This window comes from Rhinatrema bivittatum, chromosome 2 (genome assembly GCF_901001135.1).
Source record: "Rhinatrema bivittatum chromosome 2, aRhiBiv1.1, whole genome shotgun sequence".
NCBI classification, from domain to species: Eukaryota; Metazoa; Chordata; class Amphibia; order Gymnophiona; family Rhinatrematidae; genus Rhinatrema; species Rhinatrema bivittatum.
Genome location: NC_042616.1, coordinates 427,717,760 through 427,739,555, shown reverse-complemented (window position 1 = coordinate 427,739,555; position 21,796 = coordinate 427,717,760). Strand labels below are relative to the sequence as shown.

General features: G+C 44.8%; 1 protein-coding gene across 1 annotated transcript in view; it reads right to left on the bottom strand.

The window, feature by feature from the left end:
- Positions 1-21,796, bottom strand: part of LOC115084891 (cytochrome P450 2D15-like) — a 100,354-nt gene that overhangs the window by 9,007 nt on the left and 69,551 nt on the right. Inside the window, exon 7 of the mRNA XM_029590280.1 lies at positions 14,056-14,243. Coding sequence (XP_029446140.1) covers positions 14,056-14,243 — 188 coding nt within the window. The remainder of the gene's footprint in view (positions 1-14,055; positions 14,244-21,796) is intronic.

The window sequence follows — 21,796 nt, the reverse complement described above, 5'->3', positions numbered from 1 at the left end:
GAATCCAAGGGCTCAACCCAAGGAGCCCATGGACTGTTATTGGTGAAGCTCCAGCTAGCCTCGTTCTCCTTGTGTGCTCCGCCTCCTGGTGGCAGGCGCCCCCTGGGAACCCCCAGAGGGCCGTATCAATCCTGTGCCAGGGCAAGGATCCACTTCCAGCGCATCACTCTCTGAACATAAATTATATAAATAATAAAATTCCCATACCAGAACAGCACTAACTTCCAGCACTCAAACAGTAACTACGAAACTCTGAAAATATTACACCAGGCCTTAAAACTCCAATACGTCTATTAGGAACATGGAACAAGCCAGGCTGCTATAGAGCCCTACCTAGAAACTACATGCAGCAGAATACCTCACCTCAATCACATGTGCAGACCCTCACCAACAAAGAAAAAACAAGCCAGAGTCTCTGTATGCAGTGCAACAAAGGAAAAAGAGACATCCACAGTCCTCATAAAATAAAGTAAGAAATATAAAATCAATAGCAGTAAAACCAAACTAATAAAAAGAACAGATTGTTTCAAAACAGCTGATGAATGGAATATCCAATAATTAAAAGCTCATATAAAAAATTTTTAGACACCAATAAAATATTTCAGAACAGCAGATACAAAGACCCAATAATTAAAAATAATGATTAAAAATGCTTTGGATTTCCAAGTGCTCTGAGATTGTTGTGAATTAGGGGGAGGAGGAGGGGTTGCTTGCAACTTTCTCCTCTCTCTCTGTCACATACAGGTGCTCTCTCTCATAAAGGCTCTCAATCTCACAATTACACACATTCTCTCTCTCTCTCACTTACATAAGCTCTCAGTCACACAATTACACCATGTTCTCTCTCTCTCTCACAAAGGCTCTCAATCTCACAATTACACACATTCTCTCTCACTTACATAAACTCTCAATCACACATGTTCTCTATATCTCTTACATAGGCTCTCAGTCACACAATTATACACATGCTCTCATTTACATAGGCTCTCAATCACACGATTATACACATGCTCTCTCTCACACTTACATAGGCTCTCAATCACACACATGTTCTCTCTCTTACATAGGCTCTCAGTCACACAATTATACACATGCTCTGTCATTTACATAGGCTCTCAATCACATACATGTTCTCTCTCTCTCTTACATAGGCTCTCAATCACACAATTACACACATCCTCTTTCTCTTAATCACATAATTATACACATGCTCTCTTTCTCTTATTCACACAGATTCTTAATCATACATACACATGCTCTCTCTTTCACGTACACATACAGGTCTCAATCACACTTACACACATACTGTCAATCACACAAACAGGCTGTCAGTCACACACTTGAAATCATGCTGTCACACACATACACACGGACTTCTCTGCCAGCCTGCCATCTGCTGCTACCCTGGTCTGCCCCGCGGCCCAGCCTACCAGTTCGCCGCCGGTCCAGACCCCGCCTACTTCCCTGATCTGCCTGCCAACCAGCAACCTGCCTTGTTCCCGGTAGGCCTCTCTGAACTCTCTGAGCCCTCTTCTGCCGGCCACTGCTTGTGTCCCAGGAGCCCTACACCACTTTCTCCTGACCACCTACGGACTTGCCCCCCTCTGGACTTCTTGATTGCTCCAGTCCCTGGGGTCTGGGTCCCTACGGGCTCCTCCTGGGGGGATTCCAGGCTCCGAGTGAGACCTTGCCAGGCCTTGACTCTGCCCCCTGGTCTGCTCTGTGTTCTACCTGCAGGCTGGCCCAAGGGTCCACTTCTTGCCTTACCGCACTGGGATAGTTCCAAGATGGCCCAATTGAACTGTGGCATATGGTCTTGAAGCCAGGGCAGTCCCAATACCACCGGATGCGTGGCTTTTTCCAATAACAGAAATGAAATGGATTCTGAATGAAGAGCTCCAGTGTGCAGGCCAATGGCCTGGGTGTCCAGTGTAACTTCTCCAGGAAGTGGTTCCCCATGGATAGAAGACAATAGTAGAGGATTAGCTATTGGTGTGATAGGGATCCAGTGCTTCAGGGGGTCGTTCAGCGGGGGTTCCGGACCCCCGCTGAACGACCTCCTGCAGTCGATCTCCTGCCGGCGCCATTTTCCGTACGGAAAACGATTCGCGGCAGGAAATCGCTCCCGGACCCCCGCTGGACCCCCAGGAACTTTTGGCCAGCTTGGGGGGGCCTCCTGACCCCCACAAGACTTGCCAAAAGTCCAGCGGGGGTCCGGAACGACCTCCTGTGTCGAATCGTTTTGGTCTATGGCCGCCGCCATTTTGCGGCGGCCATTTTGCAAAATGGCGCCGGCTGAAGACTACACGATTTAGTGTGACGCTTTTCCTGCTCTCCCCCTTCCCCCGATTTAGCTACGGACCGCCGCTACGGAGGTAATTTAAGGCTACGGACCCCCAGGTAATTTAAGGCATTTTGGGGGGGGGGTTCGGGAGGGTGGGGGATTTAATTTAAAGGGTCGGGGTGGGTTTTAGTGTGCTGTGTTTTAGTGTGCCGTGTTTTAGTGTGCCGCTGGACCCCCAGGTAATTTAAGGCATTTGGGGGGGGGGGGGTTCGGGAGGGTGGGGGATTTAATTTAAAGGGTCGGGGGTGGGTTTTAGGGGGTTTTAGTGTGCCGGCTCACGATTTTAACGATTTTCACGATACTTTACACACCCAAACGGCAACAATACGATTCCCTCCCCCTCCCAGCCGAAATCGATCGTTAAGACGATCGAGGACACGATTCACATCTCTATACGGAACAACAAAAGTCTTTGGAGAGCCTAGCTACTGCCTTCAATCAGTTACATGCTCAACTGAATTCTTCTACGCCTCCTGTGAAGGAGCTGCTGACACCAGTGGAAACTCTTAAGACCACTGTACCTTTATCTACTCCTACTCACTTTACAGTGAAGCCAAGATGTGCAGAGAATTTATTAATTAATGCAGCATGCATATTTCACTAAAGCCTACCCTCTTTCTCACTGAAGCTTCAAAGACCACCTACATCCTGTTGTTCCTAGAAGGAAGAGCCCTGGCCTGGGCTTCACTATTATGGGAGCGTGAGGACCCTATCCTGAATGACCTACCAGGATTTCTAAAACTTTTTAAGTCTGTGTTTGATGACCCAGCTCACCAGACTATCGCTGGATCTGCCTTGCTCAATCTTCAACAAGGTAACAAGCTGCTTACAGACTTTGCTATTGAATTTAAGACTCTAGCATCCGAACTGCATTGGGACACTTGATGCTTGCGTGCCATATTCATGGAGGGTCTGAACTCTCACCTAAAAGACGAGCTAGTGGCTCGCAAATTGCCTAATACCCTTGAGTCTCTGATGGAGCTGGCTGGAAGAATTGACCGCCATATCACGACCGAATTCAGGAGGCCAAGAGTCCACGAAAGTCTACGGTGGGGATTAACCATCCTAAACCTGTGCCTATTGCTTCCAGTTTACCGATTACACCCCTAGAGGAGGAAGAGCCTATGCAACTAGGCTGAAGCCATTTGACCTCTAAGGAAAGTCATTTTTACAAGCGCATGGGACTGAGCATGTATTGTGGCCAATCGGGTCAAGCAGTCCAAACCTGTTCCATTTGGGCCTGGGATCTGCAGGTGAGGCCCAGGAGGATCTCCTGGGCCTCACCTCTCCTACTCCTCCATTATCACTACCAATGTCTCTGCTTTGTGGAGGCCTAGAGTTTTAGACACTTGCGTTCATTGACTCCGGTGTCGGAGGTAATTTTATTCTGAAGCACTGGATCCCTACCACACCAATAGCTAATCCTCTACTATTGTCTTCTATCCATGGGGAACCACTTCCTGGAGAAGTTACACTGGACACCCAGGCCATTGGCCTGCACACTGGAGCTCTTCATTCAGAATCCATTTCATTTCTGTTATTGGAAAAAGCCACGCATCCGGTGGTATTGGGACTGCCCTGGCTTCAAGACCATATGCCACAGTTCAATTGGGCCATCTTGGAACTATCCCAGTGGGGACCATACTATCACGGTTGGTGCCTTGTGGAAGTTTCACCCCTCATCTGCATGCCCACCATACCATCACTACCTAGCTTACCTCCACAATACACTTCCTTCCAGTATGTTTTTTCAAAGCAAGCTGCTGATGTTCTTCCGCCACACAGAGAGTTTGACTGTGCCATACATCTGAAACCTAATTCAGAACCTCCTAAAGGTAGAGTTTACCCCTTGTCTGTTGCCGAGACTAAAGCTATCTACCTACATACAAGAAAATCTACAAAAGGGATTTATCAGACCTTCCAAGTCCCCTGCTGGTGCAGGCTTCTTTTTCATAGGGAAGAAGAATGGCACCTTATGCCTCTGCATCGACTACAGGGGGCTGAATGAGATCACTTTCAAGGACAGGTACCCCCTGCTCTTAATTACTGAACTGTTCGATAGGCTCAAAGGGGCCAAAATATTTTCAAAATTGGACCTTAAGGGAGCCTACAATTTGGTGCATATTCGAGAAGAAGAAGAATGGAAGACTGCTTTTAACACACCCGCAGTCTTTCAAAAAATGATGAACGACATCTTAAGGGACCTACTCTATCAGTTTGTGGTAGTATATCTCGATGATATACTGATCTCTTCCCAAGATCTACAGAGTCATCAGGATGATGTTAAAAAAGTCCTAAGATGCCTGCGTGAGTACCACCTATATGCCAAACTAGAAAAGTGTGAATTCCACAAAGAGGCCGTACCCTTTCTGGGATACATTGTTTCAAAGAGTGGTTTTCATATGGACCCCAAGAAACGAGAGTATCCAGAACTGGCCTCATTCCACAGGCCTAAAGGCACTGTGTCACTTTTTGGGCTTCACCAATTACTACCGATCCTTCATTAATAACTATTCTTCACTGACAGTTCCTCTAACTGCTACGACCAAGAAAGGAGCCAATCCTGCCAATTGGTGCAGTGTGCTGCGGCAGTCAAAAAAGCAAACAGAATGTTGGGAATTATTAGAAAAGGAATGGTGAATAAAACGGAAAATGTCATAATGCCTCTGTATCGCTCCATGGTGAGACCGCACCTTGAATACTGTGTACAATTCTGGTCGCCGTATCTAAAAAAGATATAATTGCGATGGAGAAGGTACAGAGAAGGGCTACCAAAATGATAAGGGGAATGGAACAACTCCCCTATGAGGAAAGACTAAAGAGGTTAGGACTTTTCAGCTTGGAGAAGAGACGACTGAGGGGGGATATGATAGAGGTGTTTAAAATCATGAGAGGTCTAGAACGGGTAGATGTGAATCGGTTATTTACTCTTTTGGATAGTAGAAAGACTAGGGGGCACTCCATGAAGTTAGCAAGGGGGACATTTAAAACTAATCGGAGAAAGTTCTTTTTTACTCAACGCACAATTAAACTCTGGAATTTGTTGCCAGAGAATGTGGTTAGTGCAGTTAGTATAGCTGTGTTTAAAAAAGGATTGGATAAGTTCTTGGAAGAGAAGTCCATTACCTGCTATTAAGTTCACTTAGAGAATAGCCACTGCCATTAGCAATGGTTACATGGAATAGACTTAGTTTTTGGGTACTTGCCAGGTTCTTATGGCCTGGATTGGCCACTGTTGGAAACAGGATGCTGGGCTTGATGGACCCTTGGTCTGACCCAGTATGGCATTTTCTTATGTTCTTATGAAGCTATTTCCGCCTTCTTCACACTCAGAGGCTTTTCAGAAAAAGCCGTGCCTCCGCCATCCTGACCCTCACTGTCCCTTCATCGTAGAGATCGACGCCTCTGACGTGGGTGTACTGGCAGTACTAGGTCAGTACAGCGAATACAACATACTGCATCCTTGCTCCTTCTTCTCAAGGCGCTTCTCGCCTGCTGAAAGAAATTATGGGATGGGAGATAAGGAGCTTCTCGCGATCAAGCTGGCTTTTGAAGAGTGGCGTCCTTGGCTAGAAGGCGCACAGCATCAAATAGTTGTATACACCGATCACAACAATCTGGAATACCTTCGACATGTTCAACGGCTCAACCACTGTCAAGCAAGATGGTCTCTGTTTTTCAACAGATTTGATTTCCTGCTGAAGTATTGTCCTGGAGAAAAAAACATTCGGGCGGATGCCCTATCATGATCCTTTTTGCCACAGGACATGCCGGATGACCCCGTCATATCATCGATCCCGAGAGAGTGGTCCTTGCAGCCACTCACACAGTACCTACCAGGAAGACGGTGGCCAGGAATTTAAGAAAAAAACTGTTGAAGTGGGCACATAATTCCCATCTGGCAGGCCATCCAGGACAGAGTCGTACCCTTGCCATGTTGCAAAGATATTATTGGTGGCCAACCATGAAGAAGGATGTTCAAGCATATGTGGGCTCCTGCGCTGTTTATGCCAAGCAAAAACCAGCACCCGGGCATCCATGGGGTCTATTACAGCCTCTACCACCGTCGGAAGAACCGTGGACTCACATAGCCACTGACTTCGTAGTGGACCTACCATCATCCAATGGGAACACCACCATATGGGTCATGGTTGACCGGTTCTCTAAAATGGCACACTTTGTAGCTCTACCAGGATTACCCTCAGATACTGAGTTAGCAAGGCTTTTTATCAAACACATCTTTCGTCTTCACGGGATGCCTAAGCATATCCTATCCAACAGAGGAATGCAATTTACTGCAAGATTTTGGAGAGCATTGTATCAAAAGTTTGATATCACCTTGGACTTAACCTCTGCATACCATCCCCAGTCTAATGGCCAGACTGAGAAAGGTGGAAGGAAGGCAAAACAATTACCGTCATGGTTAAAAGGTGAGGTGAAAGAGGCTATTTTAGCCAAAAAAAATCCTTCAAAAACTGGAAGAAGGATCCATCTGAAGAAAATAGGATAAAACATAAGCATTGTCAAGCTAAGTGTAAAACATTGATAAGACAGGCGAAGAGAGAATTTGAAATGAAATTGGCCATAGAGGCAAAAACTCATAATAAAAACTTTTTAAAATATATCCAAAGCAAGAAACCTGTGAGGGAGTCGGTTGGACCATTAGATGACAGAGGGGTTAAAGGGGCTCTTAGGGAAGATAAGGCCATTGCAGAAAGACTAAATGAATTCTTTGCCTCCGTGTTTACAAATGAGGATGTTGGGGAGATACCAGTTCCGGAGATGGTTTTCAGGGGTGATGAGTCAGACGAACTGAACGAACTCACTGTGAACCTGGAAGATGTAGTAGGCCAGATTGACAAACTAAAGAGTAGCAAATCACCTGGACCGGATGGTATGCATCATAGGGTTCTGAAGGAACTAAAAAATGAAATTTCTGATCTATTAGTTAAAATTTGCAACCTATCATTAAAATCATCCATTGTACCTGAAGACTGGAGGGTGGCCAATGTAACCAATATTTAAAAAAGGCTCCAGGGGCGATGCAGGTAACTATAGACCAGTGAGCCTGACTTCAGTGCCAGGAAAAATAGTGGAAACTATTCTCAAGAACAAAATTGTAAAGCATATAGAAAGACATGATTTAATGGAACATAGTCAACATGGATTTACCCAAGGGAAGTCTTGCCTAACAAATCTGCTTCATTTTTTTGAAGGGGTTAATAAACATGTGGATAAAGGTGAACCGGTAGATGTAGTGTATTTGGATTTTCAGAAGGCGTTTGACAAAGTCCCTCATGAGAGGCTTCTACAAAAACTAAAAAGTCATGGGATAGGAGGCGATGTCCTTTCGTGGATTACATGCTGGTTAAAAGACAGGAAAAAGAGAGTAGGATTAAATGGTCAATTTTCTCAGTGGAAAAGGGTAAACAGTGGAGTGCCTCAGGGATCTGTACTTGGACCAGTGCTTTTCAATATATATATAAATGATCTGGAAAGGAATACGACGAGTGAGGTTATCAAATTTGCAGATGATACAAAATTATTCAGAGTAGTTAAATCACAAGCAGACTGTGATACATTGCAGGAGGACCTTGCAAGACTTGAAGATTGGGCATCCAAATGGCAGATGAAATTTAATGTGGACAAGTGCAAGGTGTTGCATATAGGGAAAAGTAACCATTGCTGTAGTTACAAGATGCTAGGTTCCATATTAGGAGCTACCACCCAGGAAAAAGATCTAGGTATCATAGTGGATAATACTTTAAAATCGTCAGCTCAGTGTGCTGCAGCAGTCAAAAAAGCAAATAGAATGTTAGGAATTATTAGGAAGGGAATGGTTAATAGAACGGAAAATGTCTTAATGCCTCTATATCGCTCCATGGTGAGACCACACCTTGAATACTGTGTACAATTCTGGTCGCCGCATCTCAAAAAAGATATAGTTGCAATGGAGAAGGTACAGAGAAGGGCAACCAAAATGATAAAGGGGATGGAACAGCTTCCCTATGAGGAAAGGCTGAAGAGATTAGGGCTGTTCAGCTTGGAGAAGAGACGGCTGAGGGGGGATATGATAGAGGTCTTTAAGATCATGAGAGGTCTTGAACGAGTAGATGTGACTCGGTTATTTTCACTTTCGAATAATAGAAGGACTAGGGGGCATTCCATGAAGTTAGCAAGTAGCACATTTAAGACTAATCGGAGAAAATTCTTTTTCACTCAACGCACAATAAAGCTCTGGAATTTGTTGCCAGAGGATGTGGTTAGTGCAGTTAGTGTAGCTGGGTTCAAAAAAGGTTTGGATAAGTTCTTGGAGGGAGAAGTCCATTAATGGCTATTAATCAATTTTACTTAGGGAATAGCCACTGCTTTTAATTGCATCAGTAGCATGGGATCTTCTTAGTGTTTGGGTAATTGCCAGGTTCTTGTGGCCTGGTTTTGGCCTCTGTTGGAAACAGGATGCTGGGCTTGATGGACCCTTGGTCTGACCCAGCATGGCAATTTCTTATGTTCTTGTGTTCTTATGAATAGAACACTGAAACAATTTCTGCGATCCTATGTCAATTCTAGACAGAATGACTGTGCTGAATTATTGACTTGGGCTGAGTTTGCCATCAATTCACATCCTACTACCTCAACGGGGTCTTCCCCTTTTCAGCTCGTCTATGGAAGACAACCGTTACCTCCTTTGCCTATTCCACTATCAGTAGCCTCTCCTGCTGCTCAAGCTACCGCAGCAGAGTTAGCTCAGATCTGGAAACAGATGGAAGAGCTTCTTATCAAAGCTGGGCAAAAGGCAAAAAGAACTTATGACACTCATCATCAAAAAGCACCAAGCCTGGAGACAAGGTCTGGTTAAGTACCAAGTATCTTCGACTTAAGCTTCCCTCAGCAAGATTTGCTCCTCGTTATGTGGGACCCTTTGCCATCCTTCGATGATTAGGTAACCTTACATACAGTCTACGACTGTCACCGTCTATGAAGATACACAATGCATTTCATGTATCCTTACTAAAGCAAGTGAAGCTCTCTGAATTCTCCAGGAGAGACCCAGAACCTACCAGTCTGGATACGGAAGATGACATAGAATATGCCGTGGATGACATACTTGATGTACGTAAAAAGGGCAAGACATGGGAGTATCTCATCTCATGGGAGAACTATGGTCTAGAAGAGAATTCCTGGGAACCACTGGCCAACGTTACAGATAAAGAAATGCTACGTCAGTTCCATCTGGCACATCTACGTAAGCCCAGACCACCTGGAAGAGATTTTGGAGAGGTGGCTGTTGTGCCTGTTGGTCGCAGACGACTGCGACCGCTCTGTCTTACCTCTTTTATTCCTCTCTCTTCCTCCTTGGGCAAGATGGCTGCCTCCGGTGCTGAGTGCCGAGGGCCTCGGCATCTCCAGATGAGCATGGGAGTCCCAGTCAGCCATGCTCACTCCAGTGGCCTCCTAGGGCATGTGTGCGTACATCTCCTGCGCTCAAATACATGTCATGGCGGGAACCTCGGGGGCGTCCCTCGCTGCATGATGTCAGTACCTCCGGGTATATCTAGCCTCCACTTCCGATACCAAATCGAGTTAGCAAAGACTTCTGTTTAAGCTGCTCTGACCGCTCTAAGCTGCTCGCTTAGACGCTGCTTCGCTCCAAGGGCCTTGCCCCTCAGAAGCTCTAGACACCCGCTCATCGGGGATCTCTCGCTTCCAACTTCCCTTCGAGGTTTCCACTAACAAAGACAACAGCTCTTTGGGGGTCTTTTCTCTCTTTCTACCTTACAGGATATCGGACTTCAGGTACTCGCTCCTCGAGGGCCTATCTGCTATGTATCCTGCACCTCGTACCTTCGTTCCCTCTATACCACCACCAGGAAGTCACTTATTCCTGTGAGTACCTCTACGATCTGGTACTCCAACTCCCCCTACCAGCAACGGCATTGCCGGACTGTGGGCTACTGCCTATCATATCATCTGGGTGAAATTCTACATCCGGAGCCTGTTGAACATATTGGCACTTCGCGGATCTCAGTGCCTACCTGCCTACATCATCTATTACAGCAGTACAATAAAGCCTCCATCCATTCTGTGTCTGTTCCTTAACTCTAGCCTATCACTGCAGTTCCCCACGGAGCTCCTCCCCGTGGGCAGAGTCATCACTGCAGTGACCAAGAGTCCACAATGCCTCGAACAGAACAGAAACACTTGGACAATGAAATTAATCGTGCGACAATATTGGTGGTCTCAGATGAAGACCAGTGATAAGCATTACATAAAGTCCTGCCCTACATTTGCCGTAAATAAAACTGTGAGAGCATGACCTTGAGGGTTTTTACAGCCGCTGCCAGCCTCCACGGAACTCTGGACCCATGTACCACTGACTTTGTCACTGACCTTCCTCTCACTGGTGGCAACACGAACATATGGGTGATAGTGGATAGATTCTCGAATATGGTGCATTTCATGCCCCTTCCGGGCCTCACATCTGCAACTGAATTGGATAAACTCTTTGTGCAACACATCTTCCGGCTAAATGGTCTGCCATTTCACATCCTCTCAGACCGAGGGGTTCAGTTTATTTATTTATTTATTCCACTTTATATTCCATTTCCATATGTTCATGGAAGATTACATCTTTCATATACACAATACATTGTACATAAAATAATAAAAACAAAAACATTTACATATCAATATACAAAATAAAATAACACCTTAAAACAAAATATATTGCACTCTCATAGAACCCACTTTAAATCTCTGCAGAGTCTGCATATACCCTTGCAAAAAGAAGTGCCTTCATTTGTTGTCTAAACTTTAAATAGCTTTCTTCCTGACGCAGTATTCCATAATACAGAGAACACCAGGGGAAAAGCTTTCTTCCTGATGCCCTATTATGGGCAATATATTCCATAATACAGGGAACACCAGGGGAACATCTTTATTAACAGTTGCTTGTAAATGAAAAGAAGCAGTAGATAGAATAGCAAGAAAATGTTGTCCTGATGAGTGTAAAGTATGCAAGGGAACATACCATCCCCATAAGACAATACTCTTTCAAAAACATTGATTTATGTGCCATGGTCAGAATATTAAAACAAATTGTTTGCCAATAAATGAAAGAATGTAATTTTTTTTTTCAATATGGTCCTCCATGGCAAACCAAAAATCACATGTATAGCAGCATTTTGAATCAATTCCAATATCTTAATTAAACCTTTTAGCAAACCTAAATAAACAGCATTGCAGTAACCTAACTGACGTAGAACAACTGCCTGCACTATTACTCTGAGATCTTCAATGGGCAATATAGTTAAGGGGCAAATTATTTTTAATTTAAGATATGATACTCTAGCCCGATATTGGAAAGGCATGTGGAGGAAGCTTGGAATTACATTACATTTCACTTCCGCTTATCACGCCAAGAGCAATGGACAAGCCAAACAGGTGAACCAAAGCCTCTAGGCCTTTCTATGTGCTTGCATGACCCAATGACAGGACAAGTGGGCCTCCCCTCCTTTTATGGGCTGAATTTGCCCATGACAGTCATGTGAATACCTCATCACTCTTTTACATCGTCTTTGGACGCCATCCCTGTGTACTTAGACCGGTTCCTATCTCTGACAATTGTCCAGTGGCTAACCTGATAGGGAAGAGCTCCAGGAATGTGGCAAAAAACCCACCTTCTTTTGAACCAAGCAGCAAGGCGTTTTTAAAGAACAAGCCAGTAGAATACATTGTCCAGCACATTAGCTTCACCCAGGTAGTCTAATCTGACTTAGCACCTAGAACTTAAGATATCTTCCATGAAGTTTGCTCCTTGATTCATGGGGCCTTTTCCCATCAAGCGACAACTGAATGCCCTGGCATATGAACTCAGATTGCCACCATCTATGAAGATTCACGATGTATTCCACATCTCCCTATTAAAACCAGCAATTCTGCCTTGGCAGGGCAGACCGCCCATCCAGACCACTGAAATGGCCATAGAAGAAGATATCCAGTTCGAGGTATGGGTGATTCTAGGTTCTCAAAGTGTCCAAAATCAATTACAATACCTCATTACTTGGAAGAACTATGGACTGGAGGAAAACTCATGGGAACCGGCATCTAGCATACAAGCCCCCAGACTTATATCAGAATTTCACAGAAGATTTTCCGGGAAGCCCAAGCTCAGAAGACTTGGGGGTGGGGGTGGGGGGGGGGCTTTGAAGGGGTGTACTGCTGCAGTACTTACCCTAGGATGCTGACAAGTTCGTCGCGGCTTGCAAGCTGCTGTTGGATGCCGCTAGTAGCAAGACCCAGGATACAGCTCCAAGCAAGATGGAACGCTGCTGACTGCTGCTCCTACCAGCCTCTCCTAGGCATGTTGATGTGCCCGGCAACCCCCCAATTAAAGGTCCCATAGCAGGAACTTGGCAGCGGTGCCCTCTGATGACATCAGAGCCTCCTCTGCATATAAAGCTCCTCTGAAGGAGCATCAAACATATAAAGCTCCTCTGAAGAAGCATCAAACACCTCAGCAACAAGTCTCCTGCTTGCAGTACATGTGGCTACTTCCTGCATGCTAGGTTCCTGTCATCCAGCCTTGCCTCAAATTTGGCATATTTAGCCCCATATCTGAATCAGGTAACAGGTGAGTGGGAGAGCTTCTGGATGTTGGGAAGGTGCACATTAATAAAATCTTAGAGGGGTGGGGAGAGAGAAGGCCTGGGCCTGGCAGTGATATTTTTGCAGTTAAAATACATTTTTTGGGTTTGGGGGGGGTTCTTTGCCAGCAAGGGATAGTGACTTGTGTTGAGGGGTGGGCATCAGGCTGAGAGGCCCACAACTTGTATTTTTTTTGTTTGTTTTAACAGTGTGCTACTTTTCAGGGGTTGTTATAATAGAAAGCAAAGATATAGATCAGAAGACGGATTCTTATTTGCATCTCACTCCTTCTAGTTAAGATGGATATACCTTGATGTAATATATACAAGGTACCAATAAGTCCAGGTTTTTATGTTATATCATCAATGAACCTGTGTTAACTATGAATGACCTTCAAAATAGGCTTCATTGTCTAGTTTTGAGGAATAACTTTAAAAGTCAGCCTTATATTTAATCATTGGTCACTAAATGTTCATTTTTTTTTAGATTTTTTAAAAAATTGCACCACTTCCCTTACTGTACTCTGTGCATATATCACATGTGGTGTGTACCAAAATTATCACTCCATACTGGATAAATTGTTAATTTCACTTCACGACATCACTTATCTTAGAACTATAGTTAGTCATGCTTTGATGGTAGAAGCCTGTTACTTCGCGGTAACTCTGCCGTAGAGTGATAATTTTGGTACACACCACATGTGATATATGTATAGCGTACAGTAAGGGAAGTGGTGCAATTTTTTAAAAATCTCAAAAAAATGAACATTTAGTGCCCGATGACTAAATATACGGCTGAGTTCTAAAGTTATTCCTCAAAACTAGACGATGAAGCCTATTATGAAGGTCATTCATAGTTAACACAGGTTTGTTGATGATATAACATAAAAACCTGGACTTATTGGTACCTTTTATATATTAGTTTACAGATTTACCAACGTCCAGTTGTGGCAAAATTTTGAGGTTACCATGGTTAGTTGAGTGATTATACCTTGATGTATACATTTCTGGTTTCCCAAATAACCTTCACCTTTTCTGCACATTGAAAGAAATGAGAGCAGATACCTTGGGGATGAAGAAGCCCTGGATCTCAGTGTCTCGATATGCCATGTGTGGCAGCGCTGTGGGAATGATATCTCCAAAACGTTGAGTTTCATGGATGACGGCGTTGGTGAAGGGCATGTCCACCTGATCCTGCATCACGGGTCTCCTGTCTCTACCAATCACCCGGTCAATTTCCTCGTGGACTTTGCCTGGAAACACAGACAGACTTTATATGTAGAGATGAAGTGCATTTGTTCTAAGCACTTTCATGGCTCCCTATAACTGACTTATAAGGAGTCTCACAAGAAGTTTCATTGTGGGGCAATCAGGTGGCAAAGTGCAGCTGAGCTAGTCTACCTCCAATATTAACAATGTCCTGAAGCTATAAAATTCAATAATGAAGAAACCTGGGAAAGATCTTCCAACTCACAAAGCATTAGGGAGTAGATCTAAATCTTTAATGCATATATACCCTGTCACATTATTGCTAATTTATAAAACATTTGGAATTATCCTTACAACAGTATTGGCTGAAAAAGGATTTATACAAATAGTTGTGCTAGAATTTATATTGCTGGTGAAAGATGCTAAATTGAGTTGTACTTTCTTCACTGTTGTTTAACTGTAGGTATAAAATGTTTAGTCACTTCAAACATTTGATTAACTCGGCAAAGTTCCCTGGTTTATAACTGCTTATTATGTTTGGACCTAAGGAAGGGAGTATTAGGTCCTGAAAGCTGGTCAAGAAATGCATTGTTATTACAATAAAAAGATATCACCTCAAATAATTTTGTTTATTGACTTTTATTTCTGCGCGATAAGTGGACTGATATGGCAACCACCACTCTACTTTATCCATGGTTTCTAATGGTATCCAAAATTATCCATTTAGCTACCCCCAGATACCATGCTGAGCTCAATCTATTTCCTAGGATCTGGTGAGTGCTTCTATTGAGATGTTCTGCTGAATAATAACTGTCGAAAAAAGGGATGCCCTCAAGATATCCAGGAAAGTTCATAAGATATTGGTCACAACTCAAAAACATTTGGGGTGCAGATGAAGAGGAGACACCAAAGACACTTTTTAGTTTACAACTTTTTATTAGCAAAAGTAACCATATACACAAACCTTCAAAGTACAATGCCTCTTATGTACTCAAAAGGCAATTCAGAAAAACAATCAAACATTTTCCATTTGTTACCTTCTTGTTACTCCTCATTCCACCCTTCTGTAGCCCAGAACAAATCAACATAAACCCCGATTCCCCCTCCCTCTATCCCATCCCTAAACCCTTAATTATAACTCCACAGATGACACACGACACTCATCCCCCCAAAAATAAAAAGTACTCCCATCATTAGAGTCCCACTCTATATAAACAAAAATCAAGGATTATTATTCAAAATTATTAATGTCATTTCTCCAATCACAACCTACCCATAAAGGGTTATTTACCTGCACACTAGGTATCATTTATTTGCCTCCCAGGACCCTCAGATTTATATATATTTACATGACTCAAGTTATATCATCCTGAGGCCACAGAGATGCAGTACACAATGCCAGTGATTCTAATACATTTTCTTTTTCTCTCATGGCAAAAATGGGCAATCTACTCACAATCACTTTAGCCAGTTTACTTTAGATTATGCCGGTGAAAATTGGTAACTATTTTCCTCTCCTAAAAGACATTGAGTACAGTTTTGTCCTGGTTGAAGCTGCTTGTAAAGACAACTATAACTTTAAGAACATAAGAAGTTGCCATACTTGGTCATCAAGCCCAGCATCCTGTTTCCAACAGTTGCCAATCCAGGTTCCAAGCACCTGGCAAGTACCCAAACATTAAATAGATCCCATGCTACTAATGTCAGTAATAGCAGTGGCTATTCCCTAAGTCAACTTGATTAATAGCAGGTAATGGACTTCTCCTCTAGGAACTTATCCAAATCTTTTTTAAACTCAGTAACATTAACTGCCCTAACCATATACTTCGTCAACAAATTCCAGAATTTTATTGTGCATTAAATGAAAAAGAATTTTCTCTGAGTAGTTTTAAAGGTGCTATTTGGTAACTTCATGGAGTGCCCCCTAGTCTTTCTATTACCTGAAAGAGTAAACAACCGATTCAAATTTACCCATTCTAGACCTCTCATGATTTTAAACATCTTTATCATATCCCCCTCAGCTGTCTTTTCTCCAAGCTGAACATCCTTAACCTCTTTAGCTTTTTCTCATAGGGGAGCTGTTCCATCCCTTTTATCATTTTGGTCGCCCTTCTTTATACTTTCGCCAATGCAACAATATCTTTTTTGAGATGCGGCAACCGGAATTGCACATAGGAGGTCATTTATCAAAGGCTTATCGCATGTGAAAAGGCCCTTTTCGCATGTGATATCATGCAAATTAGGGGAGGGGAGGAATCGAGGTGGGGAGGGGGTGGAGTCGGCGGTGCCGGTGATAATGTTATTAACATTATCATTGGCAGTAGCACATGAAATAGTGCCACTTTTCACGGTGGCGTTATTTTGTGCGAAAGCTGCGGGCTTTCGCAGGCCCGCCCCCCGTTTTCGCAGGATTCATCATTCTGCGAAGAATGATGAATTCTGGCCATAATACTCTAGGTGTAGTCTCACCATTGTTATGCTCTCCTCCTCCAGAGAGGAGGAGTTAGCAATCTGTTATCACTCACCCTGCCAGGAGGGTGGAGTTAGCAATCTGTTCTGCTTTCCTTTTGGAAGAAGGAGGAGTTAGCAATCTGTCATGATCTGCTCCTCCAGAAGGGAGGAGTTAGCTATCTATAGTGCTTACCCCGCCAGGAGGGTGGAGTTAGTAATTGGTTAGTGAACTTCTGTTAGATGCTCCTGTAAGGGAAGAAGGTAGCAATCTGATATCAACTCCCCAGGGAAGAGGAGTTGGCAATCTGTTCAATGATACTCTTCTGAGGAGAGGAGCTAACAATAGGTATATTGTACTTTGCTACTGAGATAGCAATCTATCATGCCTCCGCTATGGTGTAGCAAACTGTTATATATAAGCTGCTGGCAAGTCCTGTAGAAAGAGGAGTTAGCTATCTATATAATACTTCTGTAAGCGGTGTTAGTGGTCTGTAGTGGTTGGCTCCCACAGAATGACAGTAGTGTAAGGAATGACCACGTACAGGAAATGGCCCTGGGCCAATGGCAGATGACAGCGTCCCCAGGAGGAGATCCTGAGAGGAACCACCAGCTAGGCAGGAATATGAAATAAACACAAATAGTTCTTTATTAGGCTGGAAGCTGGACCACCAGTGGTGGCAGTAGTGAGTCGATGTGTCCAGCAGGGCTGAAGTCCCTCTGATGCTGGAATATAATCTCTGGGTCGCTGAGCTGTAGAGACAGACTAGAAGTAGTGAGTAGGCAGGGTATACTGGATTCAAAATGGTACACTCACAATAGTAGATGTCTGCAATGGTCTCTATGCCACAGAGAGTGTACAGTACGTTCAGGAATAGGAGCCGTAGACGAGCACTGGTTCCCACAAACAGTCTGTAATAAGAACTCACAATAGCTGTATATGGAATGGCTTCTAGAGTAGAAGAGAGTCTGTAAAGGATTCTAGGAACATGGGCCCTCGTGGAGCAAGTACCGGTTCCTATCTGCACTCTTGCCAATATAATCCACGATCTCTGTACCTGCGATAACGTCTTGGACAGAAGGGAGTCTTCAGAGCTATAGGAATGTAGGCCCTCGTGGAGCAAGTACCGATTCCTATTTACAATAGAACTCACTGTGTTCACATCTGCGATCATTTCCAGGCAATGAGGAGTCTTATGAGTATTCAGGGATGTAGGCCCTTGAGGAGCGAGTACCGGATCCCGTCTTGGCAATCTGAAATCAAGAAGAGAGTGCGGAGCCCCAGTGGAGAGGGTACTCCTGGTAAGTTTGAAAAGGCCGAGCAGTGGAGAATAATTCTCCAGGCTGTCTCGGATCGTTGTTGCAAGTAGCATAGGCTGCCGAAGCAAGTCCAAATGGAGTTCCTTGCTAACTCATTAGAGGTTAGCAAATAAAGACCTTCTAAAGTGAAAATGGATGACTTCACTATGGGGGGATGCCCCCGAGGTTCGCGCTCTTGCTGGCACAAAGTCTGGAGCGCGTGCGCACGCGCGCCCTTACGTCATCAGCAACATGGCGGATCCATAGCGTCAAGCCAGCCCAGGGACACCGGGACCAAGAGGCAGGAAGAAGCCACAGCTGCATCTGTCTATCAAAGCCGAAGGGAGTCGCTCCCAAGGTAGAGAGGGTGGAGCGAGGGCGAGAAGAGGCACGAACGCAACAACCATGGAGCGAAACAGAGCCATTATGATATTTTTTTGTTTTATTCACCATTCCCTTCCTAATAATTCCTAACATTCTGTTTGCTTTTTTGACTGCTGTAGCACACTGAGCTGACGATTTCAATGTATTATCCACTGTGATGCCCAGATCTTTTACCTAGATGGTAACTTCTAATAAGGAACCTAACATCATGTACCTACAGCATGGGTTATTTTTCCCTGTATGCATCACTTCGCACTTGTCCACATTCAATTTTATCTGCCACTTGGTTGCCCAATCTTCCAGTCTCACAAAGACCTCCCGCATTTTATCACAATCCACATGTGATTTAACTTCTCTGAATAATTGTGTGTCACCTGCTAATTTGATCACCTCACTCATCGTATCTCTTTCCAGTTCTTTTATAAATATACTGAAAAGCACTAGTCCAGGTACAGATCCCTTTTTGTGCCCAAACTTTGTATGAGGGAGTGTCTACCTTGGCCAGAGGAAGTAGGTGCTGAGGACAGAGAATTTCAGGGACCCAAAGATCAGGAAGAAGCTTTTTGTCCAGAAGCTGCATCATGCAGAACTCTTATCAATCATCGTTTCAGCTCAGACCTAGTAGATATGTGTGAAGTGAGTGGAGTATTAGTAGTGCCCTTGCAAGTGCGATGGCACGGCTGCTGATAATGGTAACCTCCAGAGCAGGAGTGGGGTTGGACCAGAACATCTGGCTTGAACAGGAACAGCCTAGTGCCAGGATCTTCTGCCTATGCTGGCCACCTCCCCCGGGGGTTGAGCCCTCAGGTTCTGGTGGCCAGCAGGACTTAGGAGAAGGTGCATGCAGGGCAAAGGACACCCAAAAGAACAGGACAGGACTAAAGGAATGGAGAGACAAAAGGGTACCCACAAAACAAACACAGAACAGGGAGTGCACACAGAGTACACACAGGACAGACAGGGAACTAAACCAAACAGAACAAAAACCAGAGAGCCACAAACTGGGGTTTCAAGCCCACAAAAGCAAAGCAAACAAGAAAAACAGGATTAAATGCAGGAAGGCCACAGAATAGGGCCAATACAGACGTGAACGAAAACAGGAGCAGAACACACAAAGCAGGGACAAGACAAGGTAAGGTAAGAGGAAGGGCCACAACCAGGAACAAATGGAACTCCAAACATTGCTAGGAAACATGGCTTCCAGCAGGACCTCTAATCCACAGAGCTCGAAGAGCTGAGCAGCAAGGAACATGGCTCACTGAGGGCACCTGCTAGCAAGAGTGACGTATTGCACAAAGATCCTTACACCAAGCTGCCAAGAATGTGAGAAGGAATATAGATATATATATTCTTTTGTCTGTTTGGCAATTTCCCATATTCTTTTCTTAACCTTTCTTGTGGTTCAGGCAGCTCCTTTCTCCAGGATAATTCTAGCACCCTTGTGTGGGGCAAATGAGCCTCCATTTTTCACATCCCTGTAAGGCAGTGGTTCCCAACCCTGTCCTGGGGACCCCCCAGCCAGTCAGGTTTTCAGGATATCCTCAATGAATATGTATGAGAGAAAATTTGCATGCACTGCCTCCATAACATGCACATTTTCTCTCATGGATATTCATTGTGGATATCATGAAAACTTGACTGGCTGGAGCGTCCCCAGGACAGGCCAACTGCTGTAAGGTTTGACCACAACAGGTGGCTTCACTCACCTCCTGAGGCACGCCACTGATGTTGTGGCACCCCGCCGCCATTGATACGTCGATGCTGTCTCAGCTTTCCGTGCTTCTTCCTTCTGTATCAGCTTCACAGAGGAAAAGAGTTCATGGCGCTGAAGGATTATGTCACTGCTCTCTGGGCATTTACACCTCAGCTGCAGGGGAATTCAGCACCTAAGCAACAGGTCCTGCATCTGCAGCGCTCATTGCTTCGATCTCCTGCATGTTCCAGTCCGTGCCTTGCCTGCCTGTTTCTGTCCATGCCCAGCTTGCTTGTTCCCATCCTTGTCTTCCTTTGCCTGTTCCAGTCCCCTCCAATTCCTGTCCCCAGCTGTTCCAGTCCTTGTCCTGCCCTGCCTTGTTCCGTTCCTTGCCTCATCCTGACCTGCCCTTGTCTTCCCTTGTGCCTGATCTCTTGTTGCTGACAACGTTTTTGAATACTGATGCCAGCTTACTCACCACCTTCCCTGTCCTTCGCTTAGATACTGACACCACCTTGGTCTTCTCTTGCCCTGACCTGTGCCTGGACTCTGACCTTGCCAGACCACTGCCTACCCTCAACCTTGGACTGCTCTCCTGCTAGGCATTTGCCTAAGTCATGCCAGGCTCAGATCCCAAGGGCTCAACCTGCAAGGAAAGAGGCTGATATAGATGAAACCTCTATCTCATTCCAAGCTAGGTCATGTCTGTCTGCTGTCAGCCTGGGCCCACCATGACCACATGATGGACAGTGTCAACTATGCTACACTCCATGACAGACTGCTAAGGCCATGAGTTTGGTGGATATGCCTTTGCCTCAAGCCATACAAATTTTGGCACATAGAGTACAGCAGCAGGAACAGCTGATTCAGATAGCAAGATGGCTCCAAGGCCTAGCCATTCATATGGACACCCTACAGAATTGGGTTCCACTGCCGGCAGCACCAGCACCACTGCTCTATTCCGGCCCATATGCCAGGCCCCATGCCTCATCTGAAGGCTCCATAAAGGTATGATGAGGATTTTTTAAATTAGTGCTTAATGCACTTTGAGTTGCAAGCAGCCAGCTTCCCTATAGATCATACCAAGATAATATTCATTACTCTTGAGCCAAGCCCTAGCCTGGGTGTCACCCTTGTGGGTAAAGAACAAGCCCATTGTGGGGAACCTGGAGGAATTCCTGATTCAATTCCATAAGGTATTCGATGATCCTGGAGACGCATCCTTCGCAGCAGCAAAGTTACTTTGATTTCAACAGGGGAACATGACAGTGGGCAAATACGCCATCCAATTCAGGACTTTCACGTCCAAACTGCATTGGAATGAGGAAAGTCTGGTAGACATCTTCTGGCAGGATCTTTCCAACTGCATAAAGGATGAGCTAGCCGGAAGGGACATACCTACACAACTGGATGATCTTGTCACCTTCTGTACTAAGATAGACATGAAGTTCCAGGATTGTGCTCAAGAGAGGGAATCTTCCCGTAAACACCTTAGACTGGCGCCACAGTTCCAGCTTCCACTTCTAACCAAGCTCAGGTAACCCACCGCACACACCAACCCAACGAATCCATGCAGCTTGGGAAAGCCAAGATCTCAGAGGAGGAGAAATGTTGACGCTGATTCTTCAACTTCTGTCTCTATTGCACCAGTTCAGGCTATTATGCCATGCAGTGCCCACAGAAGTCAGGAAACTTCTGAGCCTAGGACTGGTTGGAGAGACAGCCCTAGATCATTTTCACTCTCCCTCTTCAGCACAAATGCTGGTGCTGCTT